General features: G+C 37.3%; 1 protein-coding gene across 2 annotated transcripts; it reads right to left on the reverse strand.

The window, feature by feature from the left end:
• Positions 1 to 185: 185 nt before the first annotated feature.
• Positions 186 to 13543, reverse strand: LOC135684412 (ankyrin repeat and SAM domain-containing protein 3). Of its 2 annotated transcripts, XM_089114937.1 has the most exons (14): positions 12975 to 13538; positions 11136 to 11257; positions 10771 to 10852; positions 9228 to 9366; positions 7747 to 7816; positions 7018 to 7127; positions 6692 to 6726; positions 5722 to 5773; positions 5335 to 5359; positions 4751 to 4981; positions 4135 to 4216; positions 3374 to 3421; positions 2326 to 2498; positions 186 to 1619 (listed from the first exon to the last, which is right to left on the reverse strand). In XM_089114937.1, the coding sequence occupies exons 1-14, from the start codon at positions 13314 to 13316 to the stop codon at positions 1403 to 1405; spliced, it is 1728 nt and encodes a 575-aa protein (XP_088971063.1). In that variant the 5' UTR covers positions 13317 to 13538; the 3' UTR covers positions 186 to 1402. The 2 variants fall into 2 exon arrangements, with proteins under 2 accessions (XP_088971063.1, XP_088971064.1); XM_089114938.1 differs by lacking the exons at positions 186 to 1619; positions 2326 to 2498; positions 3374 to 3421 and adding an exon at positions 3454 to 3826 and having other exon boundaries at positions 12975 to 13543.
• Positions 13544 to 14891: the final 1348 nt, after the last annotated feature.

Consider the following 14891-nt stretch of genomic DNA (forward strand, 5'->3'; position numbering starts at 1 on the left):
GAGCCTTTGGAAACTGGTAAAAGTTAAGCAATCTTAGAAGAATGTAAGTAATGCTATAGCTTTATGAAAAAGGCAAAAGGCATTTTCCACCTTTGCTGAATCAGTTTATATGAAATTGTCTTTGTTACCATGTAAGGCTATCACATCCGACAACAGAAAATATTCAAGAAGGCTTTCCCCTTAAATTAGGCACTATATAGAAATTTATTTTGACAAATTAAATATACTGTCTAGGAATAAAGAACTAACTTCATTTAAAACGTTTTCTTATTAATCCCAAATAAATATTGTTGCCTTAGGGATGTAGAAAAATTCATTTACTGCTGGAGAATAAAAGCTAATACTGTCAGAATGCAAGCTAAAAGCAAATTTTTACTGTTTCACTGAATTTAATTAATCATTCTCTTAATAAATGTGTACAACAATGATCTGGCTAAAAGAGTACATTAAATATGCCCATCAAATTGGTGATTTTAAGGGAGGTCTCATTTTCATAAAATGCTACTAATTGCTCGAAGCAAGGAAACAGGTTTGAAAAAGTTGTAAAGTCAATCAAAAATGCTTCATACAAGAACTGGGCAAAAAAATAGAAATAGTGAAAAGAAATTAGAAGAAAAACCGACTTATTTAGTACTGAATGTGGATTGCAGACGATTTCGAAATTTCCCTGGTTTCCAAGCGTGGTAATTTACAAAAGGAATAACTTAGGTCTGAAGTAAGAGTTATCATACGTGGTAAAAAAAACTTGAACAAAAATCAACACATATTCACTACTTTTCGAAATCAGCTTGGGGAGAGGGTGTGGTGGCAAGCCTTTTCTTATAAAAAGAGAAGAACAATAGTCTTATAAAAAGAGAAGGATATTGTTTTTAAACAATAGCAGGGCAAGAGGGGCAATTGTCCCCAAACCCTGCGCATATTTAATCTCGTGACTGGATTTTGGTCATTCGAAGGCTTTCAGGGTTTAGCAGCAGAATTGTATAAAAAATTCTTTTACGAGATGTTAATTCAAAGGAGAATGACAAAGAAGAGGTTACTATAATATTATTAAAGACTTTTTTACGAAAAATTATTTTATCTTCCTGAAATCTATCGTCGTTATCTTTATACAATTGAATCCCGTTGAGTTGTATCCCAGATACCTCGGATTTTGATATTTCTACCTTATACAAATCAAACTTCGTTCTCCAGATAAGTCGGACATCGGCTAAGTTTGACTATTCTGTTTATCCTCCCCCCTTGAAGTTCCGACTTAACAGGAATCAACTGTATCAAAACACATTTCTGGAATAAATAGTTTCTTGTCTAGGTGAGTTCACAGTCGTAAACACCCAGGTATACCTAAAATTTAGATAAAATTTATGTGATGACTACAAATATAAATTTAAAATCGAGGAATAGATCAGCTCTCAACAGAATGGTCTTTCGTACAAAGGCCAATAACAAACTGGTTAGTGCGGAAACTGAACGAGATATGCGATGTTATTTTACTCGAAATATTAAGCGATTGTCCTTGCATTTCCAACAACTCCTCTACCAATTTTCTAGCAGCTTTTTGATCCGATGATAAATCTTTGTAAAGTGAATTTAGATGTTCGGAGGTGGTCTTGCTATTCGTTCTACAAAAGACAGATTACATTGAATTGTGGGAAGCTAAGGGTAATATTTTTATTTAAACAGCCAGGCAGGGCCGTATTTGTCATGGGTGATAGTAGATGAACAAAACTCTCAAAGGAGGAACTTTAGGCTAACTGGGGGCAAAAAGTCTCAACTTACACTTGCAGGAGGCGTGGGGAAATGAAAAATGCCCGGATCATTCAATTTTTCGAAACAGGACCCCCGACCAAAGGTCCCTGAAATTTTGAAATATACATCCTTTTCGGGGCTATCATAGTATAAGTTGAATTAACGACAGACCACCCTTAATTTCGTGGTACGCATCCAGTTACCGATAGTGCGGCTTGAAAAGTCGCTTCTCGTGAAATATTGAAGTTTGAATCATTCTAAAACAAGCTTCCATTTCCATGGCATCTAACCTGCAGTAAGCTAAGTAGAACAAAACAAATTAACAAGGGTAGACAAAATCTGGGCGATAAAAGTTAAATGTCGGAATGGGGATCTGCACAGATCTGTTGGGACATGCGCAGAACTGTGTTCAGGCATGTGAATGAAATCTGGCTTCAACTCGACACATTCGTCAACAAAGAACCAATCGAAAAGCCAGATGCGATCAGGCCAGTCAGAATCACTTCCAGATGCCTGGTATTTGTCACGTGCCAGGAAATCAACTCTTTTATGTGCCTACAGATGCTAACTGATACAAACCTTAAGCTCTCCACCAACGATAAAATTTCGTTTAAAGTATTCTTAATTTGTTTTGAGCTTTTATGAATCTGATCGAGACGACCCCTCTCTGCAACGAAATATGACTCAAGTTCGTGTCTTCCTTGCTTCTCTGTGTAGACTTGTGCTTGCAAATACTCCACGTACGCATGCGCCTGGGAGAAAGGATATGTATTCACTGAAACGTATTCATTTGTTCGCATTTTCAATAAAAGTTTGTGCTAAAGCAACTTGTAAGGTGAAACTTTTGTAGCTGGCTAAGCAAGAAGCTGTTTTAAGCTAGAAATTAAAAACTCCCCGTATGAAAGACATCTAGGGACATCTAATTCAATAATTAATTATCAAAATCATTACGTGAAAAAAATGTAAATTAGTTAAAGCTAGCACTGAATTGTGAGCTTGGGATAATAATTGATAAAAGTAATAATTCATGACGATCATTCATTCATTCAGCTGGCCTGAAATTATCAAAGAGAGAGGATGGACTCCCTGGGTCGACCAAACAAAAAAAATATTAATACCTGATCAAAGTTAAACTTTTTGCATTTATTTGGGCTATCCATAAGTTGCATTCAACTTTAGGCAGCTTTTGAAAGTATTTGTAGATAGTAAAGTAAATAGTGGAATGCTGAAAGAATTTGGAACCCTTAAAATTCATCGAGGAAAATCCCCCAAAGTTTCTTTTGCTTCAAATAGATACCTGGAATGCTACTGATAAGAATTTGGTGAGAAAAATTTGATGAAGCTGGAAAACATGTACGACAACCAGACCGCATTGCTTTTAAACTGGTCTGAGGTACATTCTGGGACCGCGTAACACATCAAGGATTGAAAGAGAAAGGATGGACTAAATTTGTTTCAGTATGCTAATATCAAGGACAAAATATAATTAAAAGAAGGGTCAAAGTTTTTATCGAAATCTTTAAGAGGGCGCTAAATTCGATGCACACCCTCGATCTGAAGTCCCTGGGTATAATATGAATTAGCCAGCCTCAGCGGTCAACTGAATCGCTATTCAAACTTAAAATACCTGCTGAATCGCAGTTTCAGCGTCTGCATTTGTGGCCTGCTCTCCGTCCTAAAACGACAGATGTTCAAGATAGAAATTAAGAGAACCGAAATCCATAGTGAAACTTTATGATGACTTCGAATATAACTTCGATCCTTTGGATTTTAAAAACTACAGGAAAATAAAAAAAATTGATTCATAAACAGTAAAACCTAGATTGACATTCTCGCAACGAGGGACATTGCAAAACAGAACAAATAATTTTGTCCCAAAACACTTATTCTATCATTGTACAAGTTATCTCTAGTCAACAGACACTCCCTACATCGGACATCTCCCTACATCAGACAGCTCCCTACATCGGACATCTCCCTACATCGGACATCTCCCTAAATCGGACATCTCCCTACATCAGACAGCTCCCTACATCGGACATCTCCCTACATCGGACAGCTCCCTACATCGGACAGCTCCCTACAACGGACAATCCTGGTAAAAAAAATTTCCGTCAAATCGAGGTTTTACAGTGTCTCTGTTTAATCTTCTATCTAGAATATTGGCGAAATCCCATATGGTTTTTGACATTGTTCTTAACATCCTCGAAACTGACCATGTTTAATGGACAAATGGGGGTATTGATAACAAATAACAGTGTTCTTTGCATTTCGAATGAATTGCCGACTTGAAACCCAATTGATCGATGATGTTTCGATTCGGGTTTAAAGTGGAAAGCATCATGTAGCTCGAGCAAGTTATGCCTGTTATTATTTCGCAATTCTTACCGTATTGCCTGCATCATCGTTGTTCCTTTGTCTCGAATTTTTTGATATAAAGGTTAGTAATTTCTTTCTTGGCCCCAGTTTACTATGAAAAAATATTTAACTCAGTTAGCAACAAAGAAGGGACAATGGTTCGGAATCAGAGGCAGATTCATTGCAAAAGTATTTTGACTACTGAAATTTTGATAATCTACTGAATTACTGTTGATATTTAGAAGATGATACTAGATGACGACACTAGGCATATAACACAGTACTCAGTCAGATGACATCTTGTGGCGGGAATATGTGGATGGCGCAAGAGAGCAGCTGCAATCCAGAAGTTTGAAAATAAGAATAGATAAAACAATAAACTCGGGAGGGAAATATACCCATGCACCTTTCGACTCCTTTTTGTGTCCTCTAACAGTATATGAAAATAATTTAGGAAGACTCTGTTGTTAGGTTCCTGGGCTACAGATCCAGGGGTCTGGGTTCGAGTACCTGCTATAACAGGTCAATTAGAGTGAGGGAAGGAATAACGAAATGTAGTTGCATCAAGAGGAATGACCAGGACACAGTTCGATAAGCACAGTTTCTCAGTTTCCTAAAAGCTACCTTCTTAGTAAAAATGCCTTACTCGATGCCAATGTGCTTTAATTCTTCATCTGTTAGAGTGAGAAAAGTATCCATATCGATGTCCTCCTTCTCAAAACATGGGTAATATTTTGAGAGCTTTAAGTTCTCGAGAACATCAGCTAACGATTCCGTGTTTGTTTTCCCCTGATCCTGACTAGGTGACCAAACTTGGTGTTTGGGAGGCTCGTAGCAAATCCTGCTAACCCGTTTCTTTCTCGAGGGTATCACGATGCTGCAATGGAACAAGAGACTGTTTCAACAGAACGGACTTGGTCTAAAAATTGATTCAATTTCTATTCTATTTCTTTTTAAATTCTTAAGTTAAATAAAACAAATAGTGGTAATTTTACAATTGAGTTTTCCCTTATAGCACAGAAACAGAAGATAAAATTTTGTAAAATTTGAAGGGCAAAAAACAATTTTAAAGGCTAAATGGTGGATTTGAAATATCAAATTCATTAACAACAACATATTGAAATCGTTGTTATCTATCTATAATTTTTATTCTATGGCTAGGCGGCTTAAATATTTAAAATTAATCAGTTTCACTAGGGTCAAGTATCATCAAAATATTTGTATACTTACGTCTGAGAAATATCGCCTTTTATTCCTGTAAAAAAAAGGATAATCATGTTTACCACGGCTAGTGACTAAAAAGCTCTCATGAGTTTTTTCGCATGTAGTGCAGCTTTCTTATAAACTTTCTTTTAAATTTAACATAAACTTTTTGCACAGTGTCTATGTATTTAGTAATCTATACTGCTAAATCGATTTTTCAATATTTAATGTTAGAAACTGCTGCATCATAGTTTCTTAAAACCTAAAACCTTTTGCGGCTGTTTTGGAACTACATCGGTGCATTTTGTAAACTCAGTCTTCCATTATTGCCAGAGCTTTTTCTGGTTTTTCAAATTAGGCCTTTCATATCGATTTTCATTCTTCACAGGAAAGCATTCACAAAAATATCCTCACCATTGTCACTTGATGTCGGCTTCTCTGTCCCCGAATTTTTGTCAGCTAACGCCTAAAAGGCAGGAAAAGTATTGGTTGATTACGTGCACTTCAGTCACCGTTAGTCTGCCAACTACGAACGATCTTAGGCCATATGAAACATTCAACTCAGAATCATAAAAGAAAACAAGACATTAGTCCTCGCAGATTTATTGTTTGAAAAAGTATATGGACATACGATTCTCAGACTTTGGTAACAAGGGGGGGTGCCAGCCACTGGACTGTAGAGTGAGGGGGGGGGGTGAATAAAAAAGTTAGGGGTCACCCTTTTTACAGTACAAAAACGCCATTTCACCTATAGAGGACGCCAATTTTACCAATAGGGAACGCTAATGACTTACTTTTGGATACGTAAAGGCGTTTTCAAAATCACATAATCACACAACAATGAGTACCCCTCTCCCAACAATCTTATCTGCCAGGCACCTCCAACCAAATTAATCATCAAAATACGCCTTTAAGGTAAGAGCTTTTGACCCTGTAACACCTAGTTCAAAAGTCTGAAGACATTACATTGATTTACTGTGTTTCTGTAGGAATGTGCCTGTTCTGCAAATATCACTCAAAAGAGCTCTTACACAGTTGGAAGGATACGATATCCAATTTGCTTAATTCTCATTAACTTTAAAATTGCAATTCTGAATTAAAAGAGCTAAGGATATTATTATCGATGGCTCTATGGTTAGAATTCCTTGATAAAACGCTATTACTTACTTCATGTTTAGCTAACAAGATGGCATAAAGGTGTTAGATTAATGTATCTAGCTAAGTTTTAAAATCAGTGAGAGAATAAAGTACACAGGAGGAAGTACTAAATATATAGAAAAGTAAAATACATAAAAGGGAAAAATAAAGAAATATGAAAAAATAATTAAAATAGCGGTTTAATACGAACAATGAGATTTAGAACACAGAAAAAATTTTTGATTACCATTTCAGCCATTTCTTTTTCTAGAGCCGAAAATTCTAAAAAAATCAGTAATGCATTAGAAAACATGCACGAGGGTTTACATAAAGACTAATAGATGCAGCGAAAACAAATATTGGTTCAATTAATGATTTATATTGTTGGAAAAAGTTGTAAAGCAACAAAAGGTCAATACCCAAGGCTTTTCGTATCTGATAAATATCGAAGGAAATGTTTTACATGTGAACGGCCTGTTTCGCTTATAATTTCGGCGTCCACAATCAATTGAAGTGGATAGCAGCAGTGAATGACGTCACATCAACCAGGCAATTGAGACTCCTCTATCTTACCTGAATGAGACCAGGACGCTTCTACAGGCTCGTAGTCCCTGGCATCGATGGGGGCAACCATGTCACGGCCTCTGACGTTTTGATTTTTGTTCTCAAGGCTTGCTGCGGCTCTGTAATAAAACTTTTATGAGGATTTCCAATCTAGTTTCCAATCCAGAGTTTCTAAGGTAAAAGAAAATTCAAGGGCCCGCCTCTACAAAGCAATGGAGACCAGCTTAGTTAGTTAATTCTCCGAAGGCGAACGTACATCATTGACATTGCTTCCTTCCCCATATTCATAGCCGCATGTTTCTGTTGATCGAAAGCATTTAGCGACGAAGATGCTAATTTGAAACTCTAGAAAACTACAGAATGATCTAGGTGTAATCAGAAAGAGGTTTGAAATGAAAATCGATGAAACGTCTTAAATGAATGATTGGTCTTTGCAATAAAACTAAAAACAAGCTATTTTGCGAGTGGTAATATCAATTGATTTAGAATAAGACTGTTGCAAAAAAAACAAACGAACGATAGGACAAGTTAATACTTCAATAAAAAGACATTAAGACTTGAATGAAATTTGACTGACGGTCAATTAATATAACAAAACATCAAGCTCTAATATGAAAAAGATACAGATAACATATTAATGCCGCGAAAAGCAATGACAATATGTTGATGTATTCCTTAAAAATTCAAAATCCTCGAGAGGGCTGTTACAGCACGAAACTTAAAAGAGCTTAACCATACCTCGCCTCTCTAGTAAGCCTTGCAATTTTTTCTGGGCCGTCTCTAATGCCACTGTCACTTGCAAATAGCCCTAAAGCAAAATTTAAAAAAAGATCATGTAACATTCTACTCCTGAAAGATGATACTTGTTTTACAATTTGCATCGTAAGTTAATGAAGATTGCAGATTAACGGTTTGTGGTTTAGCACTCTATGCCGTACTGGCAGAGCTGAACTCGCTTTAGACAGTAGAGTGACAAATTTAGATAAAAAGACACATTTGAGGGAAATGAAAAGGACAAGATCCATGTTGAAGCATGTTTTCAATTCTTTCAAAAGTCCACTAGTCATGGAAGCAGAGGATGAACACAAAAACATAATTAAATTTATTATTTTATCGCTCTTCGATTCTTTTGAAACATTTTTCTACACAAGCACCCAGTGGCCGTTGCCAACACAAATATTTAACCACTGGTCACAAGAAAGAAGTTTAGAATGTGTCCAAGCTCATGACTTTCAAAGGCTAGAAAACATCTTTTCGCAGTTGACAATCAAAAACATTATCGTTTTTAACAAAACATTTTGTAATTTTTAATGTGCGTACCAAATCCTTAGTGTATTGCCAAATTACCAAGTCAATTACTTTTTCTAATTAGTTTGAGCATGAGTGTAGTACCAAGGTAAAACAAGATAAATAAAAAAAGAATAAGAATACTGTCAACAGCAATCAACAGATGCCAGCTGTCAATCAAAATTAGCCAATCAATAAGCTTATGAGTGGTATCACGCTTACTGATTGGCCAGGCTAATTGTAGCTCATCGGGTGTCTTTCTAATCTTTATTACAATTAAAAGGCTCTACATCACCCTTTTCAACTCTCTACGGCAAAAGATTTTCTTTCTTACACTAACGGCCTGATTACATGAGGAGGGCTGGCCCTATCAAGAGGGCTGGCCCTAGTACCCGAGACGGATTTCTGTTTGCGATTACATGAGAAAAACTCATCTCGCGGTCGAGCTCTCGTCCCTGCGCAGTAAGTTGCGCAATGATTTGGCGGAAAAGTTTTAATTTTCTGTGCTGATGAAAATGGCGGCAACAAAAAGCAACAGAGCATCATATTTTTCTTCCCACTCGGTTTATTCACTTTGCTTGCGTCTGCCATTTTGAATGATGAAAATGAAAATGCAAGCGGGCGCAAGCATGCGCAGTTATGTCTTTAGAAAGCCAGCCCTCTTTCTAGCCCTACCCAATCGATTACATGATGAAAACAACACATTTTCAGCCCTGTAAACAGGGCCAGCCCTCTCATGAGTAGGCAAGATCTCAGCTATCAGGGCTGGCCCTGTCTGCATGTAATCGCGATCTCAAATCATAATACATTTCATATTGATACCGAGATCTCGGCCAAAATCATCTATCCCGGGTAGGAGGGCCAGCCCTCCTCATGTAATCAGGCCCTAAAGCCCTTACACCCAACACTAAATTTGCAGTATCCTCGCATACCTGGTTCTCCTCTCAAGTTGGCTGTGTCTGTTTTCTGGCACATGTTTTCAACAATGTTGATGATGGTTATGTTACCAAAGCTGTGAGCCAGGCTGACGGCAGTCTCACCAAACTGGGATTTCGCGTTTAGATCTGCTCCCTGCAGAAATTAGAACCAGTATAACATGACCATTTAAAGAAAAGGAACGATAAAAAGCTATGGAAAACTCAAACAACAGCCTAAGTATAAAGATAACCATCAGACTGAGCAACATAATACAAATGCATGAGATTGGCCCTAAATCTTTCCTTTAGCTATAGGAATTGCAGTATTCATTGACCGGTCCAAAGAAGAAATCGAAAAAGACTAGCTGGAAATCCTTCTTCGTAACTAGCGGGAGGCAAGCAAAAAGGCCCAACAGGAGAAAGGGACAGAACAGCGTATACATAAGCCATATACATTAATTTTTCTTGTTTTGCGGCTCCTGGCTACATGAAGGCGGCATTTTCGGTAGCCGTAAGCGTTCCATCTTCTTTTGCGGATCCCTTACGCTATTGCAGAGGGAAGCGTATAGGACAGTGTCCCCAATATTCTAAGATCTTATCTTGCCAGTCACTTTGCAAAAATCCTGAGCTTCTCATCAAGCTAAAAAATTTCATATGCACCCTCACCCTCCCCAGTCAAAATGTACTTACGTTGCCTCTACACTTCACCTCTATTCTGTGACGGCCATGTTAAAAATGGGATCTATAGGGTTTAGGGCTTGAACCCCGCTTAAAAAATAAATTCGGCCAAGATCTCTGGCATGTCCTCGGGTTCCCTTATTGTTTAAGTCGTTCATTTATATTTTATTGTAGGCACAAGTCAAGGTACACATGCGTCCACTATATGGGGTTTTGGTGATCACAGTACTACTAGTTTCACATGATTTCGCCAACTGTTCTTTACAGCTTTTTGTCGAGGGGCGATTCACTCTTGCAAACAGCGTACGAGATTTTCCCTAAAACAAAACGATTTCTAGGGATTTTTAGATAAAACAATAGGATTTTCGCAAAAGGTGTACGAGATTTTCATAGAGTGATTTGCCCCTCGCTTTTTGTTGACAGAATCTTTTACAAAATCAGTCTGAGGCAAGCTCATGTTATCAATCCATCTCTATAGCAAGGAAGGGTACGCACCACAAAAATAACGACTCAGCGTATTCGGGTATAATTTTCCATAATTTACAGGAATTTCCGATTAACTACGTCGCATATTTTTGCTTGGCTTTTATCTGCAACTTCAGCCAATATCTCTCTATTCTTTAACATAGTATCGTAATAACCAAGTATCCATGGAAACCAACTATGCATAGTGGATTGAAGTATCTTCCACAGAAGACCATTGTTGCCCTTTGTGCAGTGGTTCCCGGATCACGGCACCAACATAAAACAATTACGACTTATTGTCTAAGCACATTAGTTCGTTTCTAAAACAAATCAATGGATGCTCTTTAAAATTGAATGCATATTCAAATCGCATTGAAACAAGACTCTGTTATGAATAACCAGCAATGATACTTACATACTCAATGAGCATGCTAAATATGACTGCATGACCCTCGATGGCTGCAACCATAAGTGGTGTCAAATGCGTCTGAGACTGTCTGAAAGTAAAAATGTTTATTTTCAAGTTTTGACAAACAACCCTAAATGACAGCAAAAAAGGCATGGGTTTGTTTCTATCTGATTGCTTTGGCAAATTTTGATTTGTTTTGAAACAATTTCTTCTGATGATGTTGATAAGAATTCAGGACAACTGTGGAAATTGTCATGCTGCTAACTAAATTGAGAGTAAAACCAACAAAACACTTCATAAAAGCTAAACCTTGAATCTGAATTCTTCACAAAGTTGAAAACTTGATAACTTCTTTGCCTTGAAGGCCCTACCTTGATTCAATATCTGCTTCACAGTCCAGCAAAAGCTTGACAACATTAATATGCCCACCTTCAACAGCATGAAAAAGGGCAGTCTGGCCTTTTCTGTCTCTTTTATTGACACATGCCCCTTGCTGAAAAAGAAACTCAAGTCTACAGAAAATCCTTGAAATTTTAATTAATTTATTTCATTATAGATGCAAATTATAGGCTCGGAAACACTATCACTTGAAACATGACAAATCGTGGCAAACATAATTCCATATAGACTTCTAACAATAGGTGCTAATCTGCTAGCATTTCTAGTGCGCCCAATTTGTCAACTTTCGCCTAATCCCTCAAAGGTTCTATTGTCCTGTCTTGAAGCAGAACCAACTCATGACTACAGAAATGCAGATTCAACTGTGCCTGGGCCTCATGACAATTTCTGCTTGCAAAACATACAAATAAATACAAAATGAAGATTCAGTTGTTTTTGTTTGCATGCCTCCTCAATATTAATTTCTTTTTACCTTTCCATTTTTCCTAGGGTTTTCTAGGGCAAAAAATCTTAAAAATAAAGAATTTAAAGTAGCAAAATTTTGTCAGCATTTATTGAGTTTTCAGCTATCAGGAGGACTATTGAGGTCACACATGCATGCAAATGTCAAAAAGTAATATTGGTTTAATCAAAAATTTGATCCATAAAGAAATTAGCTATGATATTTTAGAATTACCTAGAAAAAGAGGAAGGGACACAGCCCCTTTTTGAAAAGCTGCTTGTAATTGATATTTCAGAATTCAGAAGGGCACAGAAATACATCTGATTGCTGATATTAACTAAGTTTAATACCAGCCCCTTGCCTGAGGCCTGTGAAAACAAATTGTGTCAAAAAGAAAAAAGATGAGAACAAAAGGAAATTGACCACCCTCTTCCAGAAACTGATTCTTAAACAATAAACCCCTTAGATATTTGTATGTATGATCTTATTTTGTTAAAAAAATAAATCCTTATAGTTTCGAATAGCAAAATGAAAAACAATACCATTCAAAAAACAAATGTGTTCAAAGCTGGCTGTTCCAAAAATGGAAGCATTTAGGGCAGCTTTGACATAACTGTTTCTCATAAACCATGTCTTGTCACGTTTAGATGTAAATTAAGTTTGAGCCAACATTAAAGGGGTGAAATCTATCTCCATTAAAAAAGTGCACCCTAGCTCCAATTGATGTCATATCCACCTTTTTATTTTGTTGTTTTTGCTCTAGCATCCCAAGGTAGTTTTTAGGACACTGAGAGGCTGTGCTTATCAAGTAGTGTGTTGGTCCTTCCTCTAGAAGTAACTACATCTTGTGTTTTCTATGCCTGGAATTACAGAGAGCTTGTGACTCACCTGACTCTAGGTGAAAGTTTGATCATACAGTATAATCCGGTTATAACGTACTTTAAGGGACCAGCGTATTAAGTATGTCTTATCCGAAGTACGTTGTAACGAGGGTAAGTAAAAATCGGTTAAAACCAAGCACACCTTTGGCCGGGACCAAGCACACCAGTATGTTACATCCGAAAGTACGTAATAACCGAGTATGTTATAACGGGATTCTACTGTATCAGGGACTCAAACAATGGGCCCTTGGATCTGTAGTCAGCACTTCTAGCCACAACTACATCTACATCTATTACAATAATCAGTAAAGCCCATAAGGGGCATCACACTGAACTATTTTCACCCCTAGTTACGTGCTCTAAAATTTTTCATTTATTTACTTAGCAGGGATATGATGCTATGAAAGAGGGGGCAATGCACCCCTTGATAGAATGCAGCAATAATACATGGGTTGAAAACACCAAATAAATGATAAATGATATCTAACCTGTAAAAGAAAATATGCTATGGATTCATTACCACAAGCCGATGCTAACATGAGGGCAGTTGTGCCAGTTTTTGGTGTACCTATTTTCACATCTGCACCTGCTTCAAGTAGCAAATTAACTATGGTATCCCTCCCAACATATGCGGCGTACATCAGGGGTGTCCAGCCACCATTTTTATTCTTCCTGTCCAGTTCGGCTCCAGATTGTATTAGCTGGCGCACTGTAATGAAATCACCAATTAGACATGCTGTGTACAAATCGAGAGGGACTTCTTCGTCTTTTTCGAGGCTTTCAATCAGGGCCCGTTCCAGTGGGTCATGGTCCTCTTCACCTGTTGTCATGTTGAAGTAGCTAGCTATCTAGATATCAACAATCTAAACTGTTCAGTGTCCTTCCAGTGACTTTAATTGACCTATTTGTGGGTTCAAATCTCAGCAAAAGACTTCAGTTCCCTTGATATTGTTTGGACAAAAATTTCTTAAACCAAGCTTCTTACCAATCTTTATTTCTGAGAGGATCTTATGAAATGAAGAGAATTTTAATCATTTAGCAACAACAACGATTACTGTTTGAACAACGACAACAACAATTGTGTCTGAGACCACCAGTGATGACCACAGACCACTGATCAGTGCCACAGATTCATAAGACACAATAATATTTCAGCACTCAATTAATTGCAAGGTAATTTTCTGCTTACAACATAAAAATAAATCACAAAAGTTGTAAATAACAATAAAATCAAGAAACTCAGTACTGATGGACACAAATCCCAAGAGTTCTCATACTGTATGGATTCTCTGCAATTGCACTGCCGAGAAATTTTTCAAAAGTGTGTACTCTTGCACGCACATGTGATGGCATAGTTTTGGGCGTGGTTTTGGGCGTGGTTCTATTTCAGCTCGGGAAAATCCACCAGGCGCGAGTCCAGATAAAAATTTGAATGGAGTAGTAGCAGGAGCAAGTGGGCTTACACCCTGAGGATAAGCATTTAAGACCACTTCCATAGGAACCCTGATTGACGATGTTCCTATATATTTAATTATTTTAATTAATAATATTTAATTTTGCTTTTGTTGTTGCGAATGCTGTCTTTTTCAGGTCTGATTTAACGTGCAGAAAACACGGAGCCAGCAAGAGACGATTTTGCGTGGCCGTTGCGTCTTGATGAATTTACCGACTGACTATAATTTAGGGCGTATACACATAAAACGAGGGACAATACAAATGTGTTGTTTATTACGTTACGTGGATACGAAGACAATGGAAAGTGTTAATGACAGTGACACAATGGAGGACATGATTACGTTTAGACAATGGTCACTACACGTCTGCTTAGGCACAAATTTCCATCAGCGGTTGCCCAGAGCCGCAGAAAATAGACAAATGGTGAAATAGGACAATCCGGTACCAGGCAAGTCCCAAAAATATCAATTTTTCTGAAATAATTGTTTATTAAGTTGTTTTAGAGAGCTAACTGGCATTAGATAGCGATTTTTAACCATGCAAGACAAAATTTTAGGCCTTTTTAGGAATTTAAAAATTTCGAATTTGAGATTCTCTAATGTCTTGATTTCAATACTAGGTTTCACGGAGGAAAAGCCTGTAAAATATCCCTTCACAAAACGATAGTTGCAATCTTCACAAAAAAGCTGTCCCTGGTGGCATTCATGGCTCTGAAAATGGGATGGAAGATAGAAATAAGTGTTTGCTCTAGTTTGCAAAAAGGATGTGCAACAAGTAAGAGGTGATGTCAAGTTCAGTGTAATTATACTAGGTAAAAATAAAATTTATAGAGGGTAAAAGTTCATGAACTTGGTAGAGAAGAAAGAAATGCGTAATTGCAAAAATAAAACTGATACATGAAATACGCTCTTCAGTTTGGTATTACGCGAGAGAAATCCGGCTTTTCTGCA

This window comes from Rhopilema esculentum, chromosome 21, assembly GCF_057945365.1.
Source record: "Rhopilema esculentum isolate cy_ngs chromosome 21, ASM5794536v1, whole genome shotgun sequence".
Taxonomy (NCBI): Eukaryota; Metazoa; Cnidaria; class Scyphozoa; order Rhizostomeae; family Rhizostomatidae; genus Rhopilema; species Rhopilema esculentum.